Source organism: Pelophylax lessonae (genome assembly GCF_965119305.1).
Source record: "Pelophylax lessonae genome assembly, chromosome: 4".
NCBI classification, from domain to species: Eukaryota; Metazoa; Chordata; class Amphibia; order Anura; family Ranidae; genus Pelophylax; species Pelophylax lessonae.
In genome coordinates this window covers 639,480,481-639,501,839 of record NC_138771.1, presented here as the reverse complement: position 1 = coordinate 639,501,839, position 21,359 = coordinate 639,480,481, and the positions used below count along the sequence as shown (strand labels likewise).

Genomic DNA, 21,359 nt, shown 5'->3' with positions numbered 1-21,359 from the left:
AGGCAGTCTGGGTGTTACTGAAGTCGATCCATCGATCGACTTAAAGCGGAGTTCCACTGGTTTTTGTGTTTATAAAAAGTCCGCAGCTACAAAAAGTGTCCTACCTGTCCCAGGATCCAGCGATGCGGCCAGCAGGAGCCTCGCTCCTCTCCCTCTTCTCCCCGCGGCGCCGGCATCACTACTGTGGGCACCCGGCTGTGACAGTTCACAGCCAACTGCGCATCGTGATTGGCCGGTCAATTCTCTGGGACCTGTGACGTGTCCCAGAAGATTGGAGGGAGGAGGAGGCGAGAACTTCCACTCGAGCCGCCTAGGCTCTCCAAGTGGGAGCAGTTACCTGTCAAAACTAGGTACCCGATTTCCCCCCCCCCCCCCAAAAAAAAAAAAACTGGCATGCCAAATATGGCATGTCAGGGGGTCAGGAGGCCTTAAAGCGGAATTTCCACTTCTGAGCTGAACTCCGCTTTAACACAACCAGCCTGTTGGTAGCAAAGGATTCTGACGGCTGGAAAACCTCCTGCTGGCGAAATACTATAATAGCGCAGCGGGAGGGATTCCTCCCCATCAACACTGCCTGTGGGTAAAGGAAAGACAATTGTATTGGGGACTGACCGATTATCGGCAAAGCCGATATATTGAGGGCCGATCTGCACTTTCCCCGATATATCGGAATCAGGAGGTGACCGATATTTCGGGAAAGTGCTTTTACCGGAGTGATCCCTGCAGCTAGAGGCATCACCCCGGTACCGGCGTCCATAGCCGACGGTCGGCTGTCTTGTAATGACAACCAATGCAACTGAGTAACCGCTCAGCTGTAATTACAAGGAGCGGGAGGGGACGTCCCCCCCTCCCTCCGCCTTCCGCGAATCGCCCGGGTCTCCCGTCCCACTGGGAGACCCGGGCATTCCTACCTGCACGGCCGCCGAAGAGAAGACCCAATCAAAGCCACATTCGGCTCTGATCGGGTCTCTATGTAAAACCCGAAGTGATGTCATGACATCACTTCTGGGTACTTGGTGCCAGATTTAAAAAAATGACTTGGCGTTTTGAATGCTTTTAAGTGCAGAGGAGGGGTTTGAGGTCTTTTAGAACCCCAGATCCCTCCACAAGAGTACCTGTCAAGTAAAAAAAAAAAAATTGCACGAAAATATCGGCCGATACCGATATGCGATGACCAAAATATCAGTAATAAAAAAAACGATATTGGTCGATTACTAAATTGTATAATGTATGGCTTGCTTAGAGGAAGCCCTAAGTAAGAATACAAATCCTATTATATAGCTGACCACTAGAGGGAGCATCTGCATTCCCGAATGTGAAATACAGGATAATCAAGTTATTATTATTATATATTGTATAGGCTTTATATAGCACTGACAGTTTACACAGAGCTTTACAACTTGAGAGTAGACAGTACAAATACAATACACTTTAATACAGTAGGAATCAGAGGGCCCTGCTAAGTAATGACATTTATATGCAAAAAAAAAAAAAAAAAAAAAGATCTAACCATTCATCACTTTATCCAAAACTAAAAAAGAAAAAAGTTTTGGCCTAAAATGCACTTCAATGTGTACTGATCAAAAGGTACTGTTTGCTATAATGGGATATATCATTCAGGCATTTTATAAGCAAAGACCACCTTTTACTACTTCCAGGCCATGGCATTTCTCTCCTACATGTAAAAATCTGAATTTGTTTTCTAGAAACATACTCATCAGAACCCCCAAATATATACATTTGTGTGTGTGTATGTATGTATATATATATATATATATATATATATATATATATATATATATATATATATATATATATATATATATATATATATATATATATATATATATATTATAATATAATTTTTTTTTTTTTTTTTTTTTTTTTAGGAAACCCTAGAAAATAAAATGGCAATCATTGCCATTTTTCAAACGCTATTAAAAAAAAAAAAAAAAAAAAAATACACTAATGAATTTTTAATTTAAAAAAAAACACAATCCTATAACCCAATTTTTTGCTAAAATATAAAAGATGTTACGAAAAGTAAATAGATACCAAACATGTCATGCTTTAAAATTTGTGCACACTCGTGGAATGGCGCCAAACTACTATACTATGATAAAAATCTCCATAGGCAACGCAAATTTTTACAGGTTACCAGTTTAGAGTTACCCAGGAGGTCTAGTGCTAGAATTATTACTCTCACTCTAACGGTCATAGCGATACCTCACATGTGTGGTTTTAACACCGTTTACATATATACATGTGTTGGTGCGACCTATGTCTGCGTTTGCTTCTGCGTGCGAGCCAGAGGAACGAGGTGCTTTTTTTTTTTTTTTTTTTTCTGTCCCTTTTTTAGTTTTTAATTTTTTGATCACTTCTATTTCTTATATATGGAATGTAAACATCCCTTGTAATAGGAGAAAGGCATGACCTGTCCTCTTTATGGAGAGACCTGGGATCTAGAAGACCCCACATCTCTCCTCTATGCTGGAAAGCCTGAGATTAAAAAAAAAAAAAATAATAATTCTCCTGCTTTCTAGCTAAAAAATCTGTCAGTGTGTTTACATCTGCTAGAGCCAGAAATTAATAAGCTTCCGGCCTCCCAGGGTCATAGAGGTGGCTGGGGACCATCTGGTCCATAGCCAGCTCTATGGTAAACCACTGCCAGATAGGATCTGCGGCTCCCTGATCACACAGGAGATGCAATGCAGGCTGTAATAGCAAGCCAGCAGCTAATCAACCGCTATGATGGCTTTTACAACACATGGAATCGCCGGCTGAACAAAAATAAATCCGGATGCCTGTAGATGCAGGCATCATTCAGATATCTTCACTCAAAGTCCAGGATGTCATATGACATCCACCCGGGGGGAAATGGGTTAAGGAAAAATAAAAATGGATATTTTTATTCGTTTCTTTTTTTTTTTTCTGCATAGAAGCCTTTAAAGCAATTAGTAGATAACAGGTGTAATGCCAGGCTCCTGCAGACTCTTCCTCCAGCTCCCATACCAAGGTACAGGCTTTCAGTTGGATGGCTGGAGGAAGTGTCCCCAGACCCCAGATCCCTCCATAAAGAGTACCTGTCACTGTCGATTGCTGTCACAAGTCATGTTTACATTCTTTGTGACCGCAATAGAAATGATAAAAAATGTAAGCATCAGTGTAAAAAAAAAAAGGTAAATTAAGGATTTAACCACTTCAGCTCCGGAAGATTTTACCCCCTTCCTGACCAGGCCATTTTTTTTTTTTTTGATATAGCACTGTGTTAATTTAACGGACAATTGTGCAGTCGCGCGACGCTGTACCCAAATGAAATGAATGTCCTTTTTTCCCCACAAATAGAGCTTTTCTTTTGGTGGCATTTGATCGCCTCTGCGGCTTTTATTTTTTGCGATATAAACCAGAAAAAACCAACCCAACCATTTAAAAAAAAAAAGTGTGTGTGTGTGTGTGTATATATATATATGTATGTGTGTGTATATAAGATGGTGGGTTTTGCAATTCTTTATGTCACACAGTATTTGCGAAGCGGTATTTCAAATGCAATTATTTGGGGACAAATACACTTTCCTTAACCACTTGCCGACCGCCGCACGACTATCTACGTCGGCGGTCAGCCCCTCACAGGCAAACTAACGTAGGGCTACGTTGCTTGCTTGTGAGGGTCTAGGGAGCGAGCGCGCGCCCCCGCTCCCGCGTGGTCACGGACCCCCCCCGCGCGTGTGACCAGCGGACCCGATGTCCGCCGGTCACTCGGCGATCGGCGGGGGAGAGGGAGAATGTCAGGCAGCTTGTGTAAACAAACTGCCTGTCATTCTCCTCGCTGCAAAGACACTGATAAAACGGATCTGGTATGTAGATCCGTTGATCAGTGTCCTTACAGCTAGAGCCACAGCCAATCACAGTAGAAACCACGCCCCTAGGGACACACACAGCCCCTCCCTTCCAAATAAAGTTAACCCCTTCACTACCAGTGTATTTTTACAGTAACAGTGCATATGTATAGCACTGATTACTGTAGAAATGTCACTGGTAACCCCAAAAGTGTCAAAAATGTCAGTCAAGGGTCCGATCTGTCCGCCGCAATGTCGCAGTACCGCAAAAAAATCGCAGATCGCCGCCATTACTCGTTAAAAAAAAAAACAACAAAAATGACAAAAATCTTTCCCTTTGTTAGTAAACGCGATAACTTTTGCGCAAACCAATCAAAATACGCTTTTTGCGATTTTTTTTTTTTTACCAAACATAGGTAGCATAAAACAAATTGGCCGAAAATTTTTAAAAATTTTGATTTTTACATTTTTTTGGGGGGGAATTTCATATAAAAAAATGTGAAAAATATTGCTATTTTTGCAAAATTTACGCTCTTTTTTTGTTTATAGCGCGTGATCAAAAAATCGCACAGGTGATCAAATACCACCAAAAGAAAGCTCTGTTTGTGGGAAAAAAAGGACGCCAAATTCGTTTAGGTACAGCGTCGCACGACCGCGCAATTGTGCGTTAAATTCACGCAGTGCCGAATCGCAAAATACCCCCTGGTCGGAATGGGGGTAAAATCTTCCGGGGCTTAAGTGGTTAATCTTTATGCAAAAAAAAAACAAACAATACCTAACCCAATTTTTTTTTGTAAAATAATAAAAAGATGAAGTTACGCTGAGTAAATAGATATCAAACGTGTGGGGCGATCGCTTGCGGTGTGCGGGACCAAAAGCGTGCGTTCGCCTTTTGCGCGCAAGCCCTTTGTTTTTTAACTGCTTAAGGACCGCCCCATGTACATATACTGCGGCAAGGCAGCTCTTAAGCGCAAAATCATGTACCTGTATCAGATCTTCGGCCAGAGCCACATTCCCACTGTGATTGGACACAGCGGGAGCCAATTGCGGCCGCCATGACCCGCCGATTGTTCAGAGGAGAGGCAAGGCAGACCGCTGTTCTGTGAGGGAGGAAAACTGGAGATCTTAAGCTTCTGCTAAGCAGGAACATGAATCTCTGTTTTCCTTAGGTCACAGCACCCCCCCCCCCCCCCCCCCCCCCCCGTTAGAAAGCACTCCCTAGGAGCACATTTAAACCCTTTGATCGCCCCTGATGTTAACCTCTTCTCTGCCTGTGTAATTTATACAGTGAATGTGCATTTTTTTTTTTTAGCACTGATCCCTGTATTGCTGTCACTGGTCCTAAAAAAGTGTCACTTAAGTGTCAGATTTGTCCGCCGCAAGGTCGCTGTCCCGCTAAAAATTGGCTAATCGCCGCCATTACTATTTAAATTCAATAAAAATCCATAAATTTATCCCATAGTTTGTAGACGCTATAATGTTTGCACAAACCAATCAATATATGCCTTTTAGGATTTTTTAAATTTTCAATCTTTTTTAATTTTGTCGAAAACCATAAAAAAAAAAAAAAAAAAAAGTAACATTTATTTTTTCAATAAACAAACAAATGCCGACTACAGAGGTTTTTAGGATTTTCTTTATACCAAAAATAAGTAGCAGAATACATTATTGGCCTAAATTGGTGAAGAAATTAGATTTTTTACATTTTTTTTTTTTTTATTAGATAGGTTTTATAGCATAAATATATATACACACACACACATATATATACATTTTCTTTAGGGCCTCTGCTTTTAAAAAAATGTTTTGGGGTTCTAAAGAATTTTCTAGAAAACAATTCTGATTGTTACATGTGAACAAAAAGTACCAGAAAAAGCCTGGACTGGAAATAGTTAAAGCCTATACTGAAGTTTCCGTTTTTAAATTGGCTAAATACAATCCAGGTGTATCCAAACCAAAAAACATGCAGTCTTGTGCCACGTACACACCATCAGATAATCGTACGAAAAAAATCGCTTTCGAATTGATCGCACGATAATCTGATCGTTTCTACACAGCTTTCGACAGCCGATCACGATATTTCGTCCAACAAAATCCGAAGGGACAAATACAAAAAACTTTTTTCGTACGATAGCTTAGCGAATGACAATCTTTTAATCAGTTCTAGGGATCGACCGATTATCGGCAAAGCTGATATATCGAGGGCCGATCTGCACCGGAATCGGCCACCTGAGGTTACTGATATTGCTGATATTTCGGGAAAGTGCTGTACCGGAGTGATGGCTGCATCTAGAGGCATCACCACGGTACCGGCGTCCATAGCCAACGGTTGGCTGTCTTGTAATGACAACCGATGTGGCTGAGAAGCCGCTCGGCTGTCATTACAAGGAGCGGGAGGGGACGCCCCTCCCGCCGCCTTCCGCAGCTCGCACTGTGTCTCCCATCCCACCGGTAGACCCGGGCATCCTACCTGCACGGCCGCCGAAGACCCGAACAAAACCGCATTCGACTCTGATCGGGTCTCCATGTAAAAACCCGGAAGTGATGTCATGACATGGTACTCGGCGCCAGATTCAAGAAAATGACAGCATTTAAAACAGCCAAACTTGGCGTTTTGAATGCTTTTAGGTGCAGAGGAGGGGTTTGGGGTCTTTTAGACCAGTGGTCCTCAACCCTGGCCTACAGGGCCCACTAACAGGCCAGATTTTCAAGATAACTGAAATACATCCCAGGTGATATCATTTGCTGCTCAGCGATTGCAGTACTCTAGTCTGCATCTCCCCAAGGTAATACTTAAAATCTGGCCTGTTAGTGGGCCCTGTAGGCCAGGGTTGAGGACCACTGTTTTAGACCCCCAGATCCCTCCACAACAGTACTGTCAAGTAAAAAAAAAAGTACGAAAATATCAGCGCATATCGGCCGATACTAGGGCTGCCACGACGCGTCGACGTAGTCGACTACAAAAAATCGTCGACGTGCGTGAAAAGCGTCAACGCGTGACGTCACACGCCCCCTGGCCGGCCGCCGCGCCGTTTGAAGCATTGCGGGCCGGGTGAAATCCACACCGATGTCGGAGACAAGAGGTGAGCGCTGAGCGTCTCCAGCACCCCCGTACTCCGCCACAGCTTCCTCCCTGATCACCTAGCTACTTAGAGATGTCACATGTGCGGCTCTACACCGGCTTGTACTGTACTGTGGCGGCTTGTAATGGTCTGTACTAGGTGGGAGGGCTTGCTGGGGGGTCTGTACTGGGAGGGGGGCTTACTAAGTGGTCTGTACAGTACAGAACACTTAGTAAGCCCCCCTCCCAGTACAGACCCCTCAGTAAGCCCCCCCACCTAGTACAGACCCCTTAGTAAGCCCCCCCCTCCCAGTGCAGACCCCTCAGTAAACCCTCCCACCTAGTACAGACCCCTTAGTAAGCCCCCCTCCCAGTGCAGACCCCTCAGTAAGCCCTCCCACCTAGTACAGTCTGTACTAGGTGGGAGGGCTTACTGAGGGGTCTGCACTGGGAGGGGGGCCTTACTAAGGGGTCTGTACTAGGTGGGAGGGCTTACTGAGGGGTCTGTACTAGTGTACTGGGAGGGGGGGGCTTACTAAGTAGTCTGTACTAGGTGGGAGGGCTTACTGAGGGGTCTGCACTGGGAGGGGGGGCTTACTAAGGGGTCTGTACTAGGTGGGAGGGCTTACTGAGGGGTCTGTACTAGTGTACTGGGAGGGGGGGGCTTACTAAGTAGTCTGTACTAGGTGGGAGGGCTTACTGAGGGGTCTGCACTGGGAGGGGGGCCTTACTAAGGGGTCTGTACTAGGTGGGAGGACTTACTGAGGGGTTTGTACTAGTGTACTGGGGGGGGGGTGCTTACTAAGTGGTCTGTACTAGGTGGTAGGGGGCTTACTGAGGGGTCTGTACTAGTGTACTGGGAGGGGGGCTTACTAAGTGGTCTGTACTAGGTGGGAGGGCTTACTGAGGGGTCTGTACTGGGAGGAGGGACTTAGTAAGTGGTCTGTACTAGGTGGTAGGGGGCTTACTGAGGGGTCTGTACTAGTGTACTGGGAGGGGGGGCTTACTAAGTAGTCTGTACTAGGTGGGAGGGCTTACTGAGGGGTCTGTACTGGGAGGAGGGGCTTAGTAAGTGGTCTGTACTAGGTGGTAGGGGGCTTACTGAGGGGTCTGTATTAATTGCAGGATTAATTAGCTAATCAAAAAAACACTCAATTAAGCAAAAAAAATAAAATAAAAATAATCGTTAGATTAGTCGACAGACAAATTAATCGTTAGTTGCAGCCCTAGCCGATACCGATATGCATTGGCAAAAATATTGGTATCGACAACGAAAAACCGATATCGGTCGATCACTAATCAGTACAGAATGTGTCCGCTAAAAATCAATAGACAAAGACCACGCATGATCAGAAACAGGAAAATAACCTGGAAAAAGCCTGGCTGCCATTGTTTTTGTTTTGCATTATCCAATACGTAACTGCGCAACCAGGGAGCTTTTCCAGAATCGTATGAAAAAAATCATAGGTTTAGTACGCATTGTTGAATTCGATATTGGTATCATGCAACAAAATGCGAATGATAAGCCGTCTGATTATCAAGGTGTACGAGGCATTAGGCTCATTTCATACAATCGGACAGTACGTTTCTTCAGGTGGACCCGATTGGGCCACCCATTGACCTCTATGGGGAGGCGGATGTCTACTGACACCCGCCTGGCATCCGATCCTATATGCTGAAAACGGATATATGGGGATATGTTTGCCATCTGTCCAGCGGATGAGAACACAGGCTATCCATTTTTCATCCAATTTCCCAATAGAGGAGAGCGGGACTCTGACAGCTCCGTGTCTGCACAGTGAGCGGAGACGGACCTGTCATCCGCCTGCTCAGCGGGGATCAGCGGAGTGATCCCTGCTGAGCAAGCGGAGTCCGCCTTACTCTTTGTTTTCTTTAGAAAGCAGCCACAGCCTGAGTAGAAAAGCCTGTCCCCCTGCCAGCAGAGGAGAAGGACCCTTGCTCTACTGAAAGCAGCGGTCTCTCTGCTGAGGTCTGACGCATCGCTTGGCAAGCAGCAGTGAGCATTAGTTTGAAGATTACAGAGCTATAACTAAAATGAAAAAAAAAAAAAAAAACACACGCCAAACCAATAACGTGTCAAAAAACCCTGAAAATACAGAGGGGGATTGCTGCTGCTTCAAGACCCTAAGAGTAGTAGACCATGTAAATGTTAAATCGCAGAATGCAATTTTAAGCAGTGCAAAGGTCTTTAAAATTAGAATAAAACACTACAAAAGTGCACTCGTGCAATAATTAATCACAATAAATATATAAAAAAATAGTGAAAGTGATCACTCCTAGAATAAATGAGCATGAAGGTTGTAAATGCAATCTGGATTGTGTTGATAATAACTAAACCATAAACTCAGTCCATTAAAAGTCAATATAAATATAATGTGCTTCGTGCAAATAAACGTGCTGAATATTCAATAATAGTCCCTGAAGAAGAATTAATTAATAATGGTCCTGAAGAAAAATGAATTAATAGTCCTGAAGAAAAATGAATTAATAATGGTCCTGAAGAAGAATTAATAGTCCTGAAGAAGAATTAATTAATAATGGTCCTGAAGAATAATTAATTAATAATGGTCCTGAAGAAGAATTAATAGTCCCTGAAGAAGAATTAATTAATAATGGTCCTGAAGAAAAATGAATTAATAATAGTCCTGAAGAAAAATGAATTAATAATGGTCCTGAAGAAGAATTAATAGTCCTGAAGAAGAATTAATTAATAATGGTCCTGAAGAAGAATTAATTAATAATAGTCCTGAAGAAGAATTAATAATGGTCCTGAAGAAGAATTAATTAATAATGGTCCTGAAGAAGAATTAATAATAGTCCCTAAAGAAGAATTATTTAATAATGGTCCTGAAGAAGAATTAATAATGGTCCTGAAGAAGAATTAATAATGGTCCTGAAGAAGAATTAATAATGGTCCCTAAAGAAGAATTATTTAATAATGGTCCTGAAGAAGAATTAATTAATAATGGTCCTGAAGAAGAATTAATAATGGTCCTGAAGAAGAATTAATTAATAATGGTCCTGAAGAAGAATTAAAAATAGTCCCTAAAGAAGAATTATTTAATAATGGTCCTGAAGAAGAATTAATAATAGTCCTGAAGAAGAATTAATAATGGTCCTGAAATAGAATTAATTAATAATGGTCCTGAATAAGAATTAATTAATAATGGTCCTGAAGAAGAATTAATTAATAATGGTCCTGAAGAAGAATTAATTAATAATGGTCCTGAAGAAGAATTAATAATAGTCCCTAAAGAAGAATTATTTAATAATGGTCCTGAAGAAGAATTAATAATAGTCCTGAAGAAGAATTAATAATAGTCCTGAAGAAGAATTAATAATGGTCCTGAAATAGAATTAATTAATAATGGTCCTGAAGAAGAATTAATTAATAATGGTCCTGAAGAAGAATTAATTAATAATGGTCCTGAAGAAGAATTAATAGTCCCTGAAGAAGAATTAATTAATAATGGTCCTGAAGAAGAATTAATTAATAATAGTCCTGAAGAAGAATTAATAATGGTCCTGAAGAATTAATTAATAATGGTCCTGAAGAATTAATTAATAATGGTCCTGAAGAATTAATTAATAATGGTCCTGAAGAAGAATTAATTAATAATGGTCCTGAAGAAGAATTAATTAATAATGGTCCTGAAGAAGAATTAATTAATAATGGTCCTGAAGAAGAATTAATTAATAATGGTCCTGAAGAAGAATTAATTAATAATGGTCCTGAAGAAGAATTAATAATGGTCCTGAAGAAGAATTAATTAATAATGGTCCTGAAGAAGAATTAATAATAGTCCCTAAAGAAGAATTATTTAATAATGGTCCTGAAGAAGAATTAATAATGGTCCTGAAGAAGAATTAATAATGGTCCTGAAGAAGAATTAATAATGGTCCCTAAAGAAGAATTATTTAATAATGGTCCTGAAGAAGAATTAATTAATAATGGTCCTGAAGAAGAATTAATAATGGTCCTGAAGAATAATTAATTAATAATAGTCCTGAAGAAGAATTAATAATGGTCCTGAAGAAGAATTAATTAATAATGGTCCTGAAGAAAAATGAATTAATAATAGTCCTGAAGAAAAATGAATTAATAATGGTCCTGAAGAAGAATTAATAGTCCCTGAAGAAGAATTAATTAATAATGGTCCTGAAGAAAAATGAATTAATAGTCCTGAAGAAAAATGAATTAATAATGGTCCTGAAGAAGAATTAATAGTCCTGAAGAAGAATTAATTAATAATGGTCCTGAAGAATAATTAATTAATAATGGTCCTGAAGAAGAATTAATAGTCCCTGAAGAAGAATTAATTAATAATGGTCCTGAAGAAAAATGAATTAATAATAGTCCTGAAGAAAAATGAATTAATAATGGTCCTGAAGAAGAATTAATAGTCCTGAAGAAGAATTAATTAATAATGGTCCTGAAGAAGAATTAATTAATAATAGTCCTGAAGAAGAATTAATAATGGTCCTGAAGAAGAATTAATTAATAATGGTCCTGAAGAAGAATTAATAATAGTCCCTAAAGAAGAATTATTTAATAATGGTCCTGAAGAAGAATTAATAATGGTCCTGAAGAAGAATTAATAATGGTCCTGAAGAAGAATTAATAATGGTCCCTAAAGAAGAATTATTTAATAATGGTCCTGAAGAAGAATTAATTAATAATGGTCCTGAAGAAGAATTAATAATGGTCCTGAAGAAGAATTAATTAATAATGGTCCTGAAGAAGAATTAATAATAGTCCCTAAAGAAGAATTATTTAATAATGGTCCTGAAGAAGAATTAATAATAGTCCTGAAGAAGAATTAATAATGGTCCTGAAATAGAATTAATTAATAATGGTCCTGAATAAGAATTAATTAATAATGGTCCTGAAGAAGAATTAATTAATAATGGTCCTGAAGAAGAATTAATTAATAATGGTCCTGAAGAAGAATTAATAATAGTCCCTAAAGAAGAATTATTTAATAATGGTCCTGAAGAAGAATTAATAATAGTCCTGAAGAAGAATTAATAATAGTCCTGAAGAAGAATTAATAATGGTCCTGAAATAGAATTAATTAATAATGGTCCTGAAGAAGAATTAATTAATAATGGTCCTGAAGAAGAATTAATTAATAATGGTCCTGAAGAAGAATTAATAGTCCCTGAAGAAGAATTAATTAATAATGGTCCTGAAGAAGAATTAATTAATAATAGTCCTGAAGAAGAATTAATAATGGTCCTGAAGAATTAATTAATAATGGTCCTGAAGAATTAATTAATAATGGTCCTGAAGAATTAATTAATAATGGTCCTGAAGAAGAATTAATTAATAATGGTCCTGAAGAAGAATTAATTAATAATGGTCCTGAAGAAGAATTAATTAATAATGGTCCTGAAGAAGAATTAATTAATAATGGTCCTGAAGAAGAATTAATTAATAATGGTCCTGAAGAAGAATTAATTAATAATGGTCCTGAAGAAGAATTAATTAATAATAGTCCTGAAGAAGAATTAATAATGGTCCTGAAGAAGAATTAATTAATAATGGTCCTGAAGAAGAATTAATAATAGTCCCTAAAGAAGAATTATTTAATAATGGTCCTGAAGAAGAATTAATAATGGTCCTGAAGAAGAATTAATAATGGTCCTGAAGAAGAATTAATAATGGTCCCTAAAGAAGAATTATTTAATAATGGTCCTGAAGAAGAATTAATTAATAATGGTCCTGAAGAAGAATTAATAATGGTCCTGAAGAATAATTAATTAATAATAGTCCTGAAGAAGAATTAATAATGGTCCTGAAGAAGAATTAATTAATAATGGTCCTGAAGAAGAATTAATAATAGTCCCTAAAGAAGAATTATTTAATAATGGTCCTGAAGAAGAATTAATAATGGTCCTGAAGAAGAATTAATAATGGTCCTGAAGAAGAATTAATAATGGTCCCTAAAGAAGAATTATTTAATAATGGTCCTGAAGAAGAATTAATTAATAATGGTCCTGAAGAAGAATTAATAATGGTCCTGAAGAAGAATTAATTAATAATAGTCCTGAAGAAGAATTAATAATGGTCCTGAAGAAGAATTAATTAATAATGGTCCTGAAGAAGAATTAATAATAGTCCCTAAAGAAGAATTATTTAATAATGGTCCTGAAGAAGAATTAATAATGGTCCTGAAGAAGAATTAATAATGGTCCTGAAGAAGAATTAATAATGGTCCCTAAAGAAGAATTATTTAATAATGGTCCTGAAGAAGAATTAATTAATAATGGTCCTGAAGAAGAATTAATAATGGTCCTGAAGAAGAATTAATTAATAATGGTCCTGAAGAAGAATTATTTAATAATGGTCCTGAAGAAGAATTAATAATAGTCCTGAAGAAGAATTAATAATAGTCCTGAAGAAGAATTAATAATGGTCCTGAAATAGAATTAATTAATAATGGTCCTGAAGAAGAATTAATTAATAATGGTCCTGAAGAAGAATTAATTAATAATGGTCCTGAAGAAGAATTAATAGTCCCTGAAGAAGAATTAATTAATAATGGTCCTGAAGAAGAATTAATTAATAATAGTCCTGAAGAAGAATTAATAATGGTCCTGAAGAATTAATTAATAATGGTCCTGAAGAATTAATTAATAATGGTCCTGAAGAAGAATTAATTAATAATGGTCCTGAAGAAGAATTAATTAATAATGGTCCTGAAGAAGAATTAATTAATAATGGTCCTGAAGAAGAATTAATAATTAATGGTTCTGAAGAAGAATTGACCCATGTGCAGAGTGAATTCCAATAGGGATTTCAACCATGTGATATGCTTCTCAATTGTGCAAATTAAGATTAGACCAAGGAATGGTGATGGTGGCACCCTCCAAACACCGCCAAAGATATTTCCACGATTGAGAAGCCAGTATCATGTTTTTTTGTTTTTTTTTTGGTCATTCTAGGAGTGATCACTTTCACAATTTTTTATATATTTATTGTGATTAATTATCGCATGAGTGCACTTTTGTGGTGTTATTCTTATTTTGAGGAATTTGCGCTGCTTAACCAATTACAGACCGCCCACCGTGTATTTACATCGGCTGCAATAAGTGGTTGTCCCGGGGTGATGCCTGCAGCTAGAGGCATCATCCCGATACCATTTTTTAGAGCCGGCGGTCGTATTTTAGGCGATAATGACCAATGCGGCTCAGGAGCCGCTCTATCGTTACCCCAGTGAGCAGGAGGGGATGCCCCCCCCTTCCTCCTGCCACCTTCCGCGGCTCTGCCCATGTCTCCCTTCCCACCGGGAGACCCGAGCAACCAACCGGCACCTCCGCCGGCTGGTTGGAGTCCCGATCAAAGCTGGATTCAGCTTTGATCGGGTCTCCGATGATGTAACCCGGAGGCAGCATCCATGACATCACGTCCGGGCTACTCGGCGGCTAAAGGCGCCGAATTTAAAAAGTGACAGTATTCAAAAATGCAGTTTTCGGTATTTTGAATACATTGCACAAGTGCAGTGGAGGGGTTTGGGGCTTGTGACAGCAATAAAAGTGATCAGATTTTATTTTTTATTTTTTGCTAAAATTTAAAAAATAAAATAAATAGGAAAAAAAAAATGTACCGCCCCCCCCGTCGCCGTGAGCTCACGCACGAAAAAAACGTATACGGAAGTCGCGCCCGCAAATGAAATCTCTGTTCAAACCACACATGTGAGGTATCGCCATGATCTCCAGAGCGAGAACAAAAATTAAAAAAAAAAAAAATGGCTACTCTGTAACTCTAAACTGGTAACTGTTAAAAAATTTTAAAGCATCGCCTATGGAGATTATTGACCGTAGTTTGTCGCCATTCTGCAGGTGTGCGCAATTTTAAACCGTAACATGTTGGGTATCGATTTACTCGGTGTGACATCATCTTTCACAATAGAAAAAAAAAAATGGGCTAACTTTACTGTTTAGTTTTTTTTTAAAATGCAGTGAAATGTGATTTTTCCCAAAAAAATGGCGTTTGAAAGACCGCTGCGCAAATACCGCATGACAAATATTATTACAACGACCGCCATTTTATTCTCCAGAGTCTTTGCTAAAAAATATATATAATGTTTGGTGTTTCTAAATCATTTTCTTGCAAAAAATACTGATTTTAACTTGTGTCAGTTAATGTAACAGGTGGTTAAATTGCATTCTGTGATTTAACATTTACAGAGCTATAACTGTCTGACCCAACAGGGGAGTGTGCAGGACTTCTGCAGAGAGACCACTGCTTCTTTTTATGTTGATGCACCTTTTAATGTATTTCCCTTTTTAATGTATTTCTCTAATGGAATTTGATTGTTCAATGTACTCACACAATTCTCTCCATTCTCTTCCAGAGGGGCTCGTCGGCATGGCCATCGTCGGCGGAATGGCGATCGGAGTGGCGGGACTCGCTGGCCTGATCGGCCTGGCCATCGCTAAATCTAAATAAAACTTGTTGCCAGCCAAAGCCTTGTTTTTCTGTTAACCGTAGTAACCAAAATCTTTGTAACTGCACAATTCGGAGGTCCTTATCTGCAGGAGTTCAGAAATAATTGTAGCAATGGAATCCAATTCTTTTTCTAAACCGCAAAATCTCTACAACCTTCCAGAATCCAACCGGCCATCACTGTGATCCACAGACATGTTCTGCTGCTCACCGTCGTCATCCTCGGTTTATATCCTGCCATAAAACTTCGAATTAGAAAAAAATGTGTTTTTTGTTTTTTTTGATTATTATAAATGGATCTTGGAGGAGACATCCACCCATATGTTTTTCTTGCTTGCATTGAAAAGTTAATTATTTAAAGATGTTTTCTAATATACTTGCACTATCTATTCTCAGCTGTTTTGGAAATAATAATTATTTATCTCTTACCAGTTGTGGCCCCAAGTCTTTTTTGTGTTGCAGTGTCAATGGGAGGTGCTTATTAAAGCTAAGGAGTGGCTCTTACAACAACTGGGGGGGTAGCGAGCTAGCCGGACATCTGAACAGAAGCTCCGGCGGTATGGGAGAAGAATCGGCACACAGCGACTTGCCAAGTGCACCATTCCTGCCCATTACACAGGCAGTTTATTCTTCACACCCCTTGGACACTAGCGGAGATGTCCCCAAAGCGGAAGGAGCCTCGGAAGCTCCAAAAAACTCAATGCTTTCTTCCAGCGGCAGCAACGTGGGAGCAGTCAAGATGGCGCAGGAGGGCCTTCTTCCCTCTGAACTCTGAGCGGTGCCGGAAGCTCCAGCATCCTCACTCTGGGGTTCGCATGACACAGCCTTCAATTCTCCTCACAATTACAACTCGGGTAACTCCACACCTCTATCTGGGAGCCTAGAGAAATTCAGATTTAATTGGATAAGCGGCACAAAAATACTGGCCCCAGCTATAGTGCAGATGCAGAGGAGGACACCAGGGAGCTGCCAGATTCCATTGAGGAATTCCCAACTTCCGAACAGCCAGTGCTGGACACGGTCATGAAAGACATGCTGATATTGAGAAGCTCTCTCTAAGCTGACCTAATCTCATGCATGCATATATTCAACAAAGATCTGAAAAATGTAGAAAGCAGAGTAGACCACATTGAAAACAAAATGGGGGATTTCGCCACTACATTCAATGACCTAGTAGATGACTCGGAGGGGAAGGAGCAGGAGATCGAGTGGCTAAAATCGCTGATATTGAAGATCGGTCTAGAAGAAACAGCCTGAACATCAGGGGGATCCCTAAATCTGTATCTCAAGCAGACCTACACTCCTATGTCACTACACTGTTTAAGGACATTCTTCCTGAGGCATCTGATCTAGATGCCACATTGGACAGGGTGCACCGTCTCCCGAAACCACCTCATCTCCCAGATCAGCTTCCCAGAGATGTAATTTTACATATGCATTTTTTCCACATCAAAGAAAAGCTTATGTACGGAATGAGGAAAAAAGATTGCATACCTTCTCAATATTCGGGTCTGCAATTTTACGCAGATCTATCCCAATATACAATGATGAATAGGAAAAGCCTCAAGGAATCATGACATCACCTACAAGTGGGTATCTCTTTGTTTAAAACTTGGACGATACTTCCCAAAAAGATGCCCCGTTCTTCATCAGTTGGGAAGGCTAAACACATCAAGCCAGAGTTCAAATTGGTGACAAATAAAGACTACCGAAGAGACTCTTGATCATGGCAAAGGATAAAAAAAAAATCACCTAGTTCTCCTGTACGGAAGAGGTTAGGAAACTAGCTCTACATAATAAGAAAAACCTCAACACCATAACAAAAGCCTGGAGGAATCATGACATCACCTACAAGTGGGGGGATATCCTACAAAAATCACAATCAACAAAAGAAGGCCACACTCATGTCCGATTCTTTAGAAAAATGTATCTCCTTGTTGAAAACTTGGAAGATACTTCCAGAAGAGGATGCCCATTCTTCATCAGTTGGAAAGGCTAAACACATTGAGCCGGAGTGGAAATTGGTGACAAATAAAAACTCCCAAAGACTCTCCTGATCTTGGCAAGGGATAAAAAATCACCCAGTTCTCCTGTACGGAAGAGGTTAGGAAACTATCTCTACATAATAGGAAAAACCTCAACCATAAGAAAAACCTTGAGGAATCATGAAATCACCTACAAGTATGGATACCCTACAAAAATCACAATCGCAAAAGAAGGCCACACTCATGTCAGTTTCTTTAGAAAAAGGTATTCATTTGTTGAAAACTTGGAAGATACTTCCGGAAGAGGATGCCCCTTCTTCATCAGTTGGGGAGGCTAAACACATCAAGCCAGAGTGGAAATTGGTGACAAATAAAAACTCCCGAAGACACTCCTGATCATGGCAAGGGATAGAAAAAATCACCTAGTTCTCCTGTATGGAAGCGGTTAGGAAACTAGCTCTACGTAATAGGAAAAACCTCAACCATAAGAAAAACCTTGAGGATTCATGAAATCGCCTACAAGTATGGATACCCTACAAAAATCAGGTTCAAAAAAGAAGGCCACACGTGTGAGATTCTTTAGAAAAAGGTATCTCCTTGTTGAAAACTTGGAAGATATTTCCAGAAGAGGATGCCCATTCTTCATCAGTTGGAAAGGCTAAACATTGAGCTGGAGTGGAAATTAGTGACAAATGAAAACTCCCGAAGACACTCCTGATCTTGGCAAGGGATAAAAAAAATCACCCAGTTCTCCTGTATGGAAGAGGTTAGGAAACTAGCTCTACATGCCCTTCTTACAGCTTGGGCAGCGGAGGCTGCATACGGTTACAGTACCCACCTGTACCAAAACTTCTCAGTTTTGTTCTACCAGTCATGCAAATCGATTGTCTCTTTTTGAATGTTTTTCTTGTTTCTATTTCTTTTCTTTTTCTGAGTACTCGAACGTTCCACTGAAGAACCAGCTCTTCTCCATATCCTACACACAATCATCTATGAAAGTAAGTCTGAAATGCGGACATTTCCACATCTGACCACTGGAGGGCAACTAATAACCACAGTGGGTATGCACAACATACCCAAACACAATCTTTTCCCAATAGAATATATGACTGACTTTCTTATCCATCAACTCAAATGGCCTTAACCATCCAGCAAAAAGAAAGTCTCTATGGCAGGAAGCAATGACATTTCATTGTAACATACTGTGCGTGCAGGAGACGCACTTCTGCAACAATGCCCCACCTCAATGCACACACAGAAATTTTCCCCATGTTTTTTTTGCAAATGCCGACTCAAAAAAAGGGGAGTGCTAACTGCTATTTAGGACAATTTACCCTCCACAAGGCAATTACAGACCCTCATGGCAGATACCTGATACGTATTTGCGACATCAACTCCACGACCATTACTTTAGCAAATGTATATGCCCCTACGAGCCCATTCAGACTAGCGCGACACGACTTTGGGGGGCGACCTGTGAAGTCCTGTGCACCGCGACTTCGGCGCAAATTGCAGAGACTTCACATAATGTAAGTCTATGCAAGTCGCCTCCAGGTCGCCCCAAAGTAGTACAGGACCCTTTTTCTAAGTCGGAGTGACTTGTGTTGCTCCTATTAGAACGGGTCCTGTGCTAATCAATGGACCGCGACCGAGCGCGACTTGTCAGGCTGACAAGTCGCCTGACAAGTCGTGCTTATGTGAACGGGTTCTAACACTGGCTAACTGTGCTTCTTTAACAAGAGCATGAAGATTATACGTAAACATCAACAAGGTAGGTTACTTATATGTGGGGACTTTTAACGTCACCCCAGACCCGTCTATGGATTCCACATCAACACGTAAACAGAAAATAGAAAACAAAAATATATTACCGCACAGCGGTATCTGACGAAGTCCCCGCCAATAGGGGACGGTACGCGTGCGGAGGGAGGAGCCACTGACGTCAGCCACTGTCATCCGAAATCAGCTGTGTCCAAGCCTGGGCTCGCTGCTGTTCTGTCCAATGATCTCTACCACAGAACTGTAACAGTTCTTTAGGGAAGGTTCCTGTCGGGCCAGCTTCTGACTCCTGAGTGGGACTATTGATACCGGCTGGAAACACATACCTATGCTTTGAGGCTTCTAAGTGGAGATATACGCTTGTGCCTTTTGCCTTCAGGTGAGAGGCAATTTTGTGTGGTGATGGTTGTTGCACAGTGACATAAACCGAAAACCCCATCGTTTCAACGCCACATCCAACTCCAAGACCTTTACGAAGTATGGCGCTGTTTCCACGCTAGTGAAAAGGATTTCACCTTTTTCTCTAATTCCCATAACTCCCATCGCTCCTATACAAGGATTGACTTGTTTTTGCTGCATGGATGGCTACTGGGAGAAGTCACAGCTACCTCTATCAACACCATTACGTGGTCGGACTATGCATCAGTTCTATTATCAATCCAAGACTCTCTTCCAATCTACACTACCCCAATTTGGAGGGTCAACCCTCACCTCTTACAACAACCAGACTCAAAAGCCAAGCTGGATAAACACTTCGTTGAAATTTTATGAATTAAACGATACCTGTGAATGAACCCTTTACACTGTGGAATGCCCACAAGGCATTTATAAGAGGCTTCTATATTAAACTTGGCGCCAGGGCTGACAAGCAACGGCAGAAACATATTGACACTTCTGACAACCTACATAAACATACACCATCACCTGCTCTTTCCCAAAAATTGTTCTCTTTACGAAACAAATTGCGCTCCCTTCTCTTAGCAGATTTTGAAAAAAACAAATAGGAGACTGGAAATGCCTATTATGCCTCTGGTAACAGAGCTGGGAAACTGCTAGCACATAAGCTGAAGGGACAAAGACAGAAGCCTAAAATTCAGTACTTACACCACCCTTGCACCGGCGTCAAGTTATCCTACCCCCAAGATAGCGCGGACACCTTTAGCAAGTATTATGGCTCGCTATCCAATTTGAGCAAAGATCCTAACATTGTCCAACCACACCCGAATATAATGGCAGAGTTTTTACATAAGGTGAAACTCCCTCAATTGTCCCCAGAAACAAGAGGGGTTGTCACTACTGACCTTAAAAAGCTAGATCCCAAGCTGATGTGCTGACCCCCTGGTATTATGGTTTTCTGAGTACCTAACTTAGAGAAAGGTCAGGGAAGTCAGAAGTCCTACTCTCTATGCTTGTTCCAGATAAATGACCCAAAGTAATGAAGTCCTAGGGTCAGCGTGTGTGTGGTAGCGCTGGACTTCTAGGGGTGAGTTATGGTTCTTATACAGTTGTGCTCAAAAGTTTGCATCCCTTGGCAGAAATCGTAAAATTTTGGCAATGATAATATGACTGATCATGCCAAAAAACTGTCTTTTATTTAGCCCTTCCCTGCCGACATAACACATATAGGCCGCTCCACTGGACTGGGCTCTCAATGGGACCACATATATGCGTATCTCCCACAGAACACAGAGACCGGGGTCTTATCGAAAGCCCAAGAATGGTATTAACGATTGGGACCCGGAACTCCCGATTCTGGGTCACCTGATTGCTGTGGTAGCCTCTGATTGGCTACCACAGTGATCAGTCACTGTGAAACCCACCCCTGTGTTTCTTTCTGTGAATGGAGAGGAAAGCTATAATGTATCTCTCTCTTTCCTTGCAGAGAAGAAAAATAAAAAATGTGTTGCAATGCGATAGCCAAGAAACCTTAAGGATTTAGATAAGCAGTGTAAAGAACATTGGTTGGCTGGCTGACCAGAAAAGCCAATGGGACCATTGCAGAGGAAGATGTCTACCTACATTTTGCATGCACTGTAGTCTAAAGTGATCCTAATGCTACAGTAAATAGTTTGGCTCCTCGGCTGCCGTGGCCGTTTTTGCATACATGGAAAAAGCACTTTTTTTTTTTTAACCTAAAAAGGACACCCCCTAAACTTTATAAACATAACATTCTGTCACTGAGGTGGCCCAGGAATCCAGATCTGGAGTCAGGGAAGTACTTCCTT

General features: G+C 40.3%; 1 protein-coding gene across 1 annotated transcript in view; it reads left to right on the top strand.

The window, feature by feature from the left end:
* Positions 1-15,375, top strand: part of FIS1 (fission, mitochondrial 1) — a 46,372-nt gene extending 30,997 nt beyond the window's left edge. The window contains exon 5 of the mRNA XM_082254172.1: positions 15,279-15,375. Coding sequence (XP_082110298.1) covers positions 15,279-15,373 — 95 coding nt within the window. The 3' untranslated portion in view covers positions 15,374-15,375. The remainder of the gene's footprint in view (positions 1-15,278) is intronic.
* Positions 15,376-21,359: the final 5,984 nt, after the last annotated feature.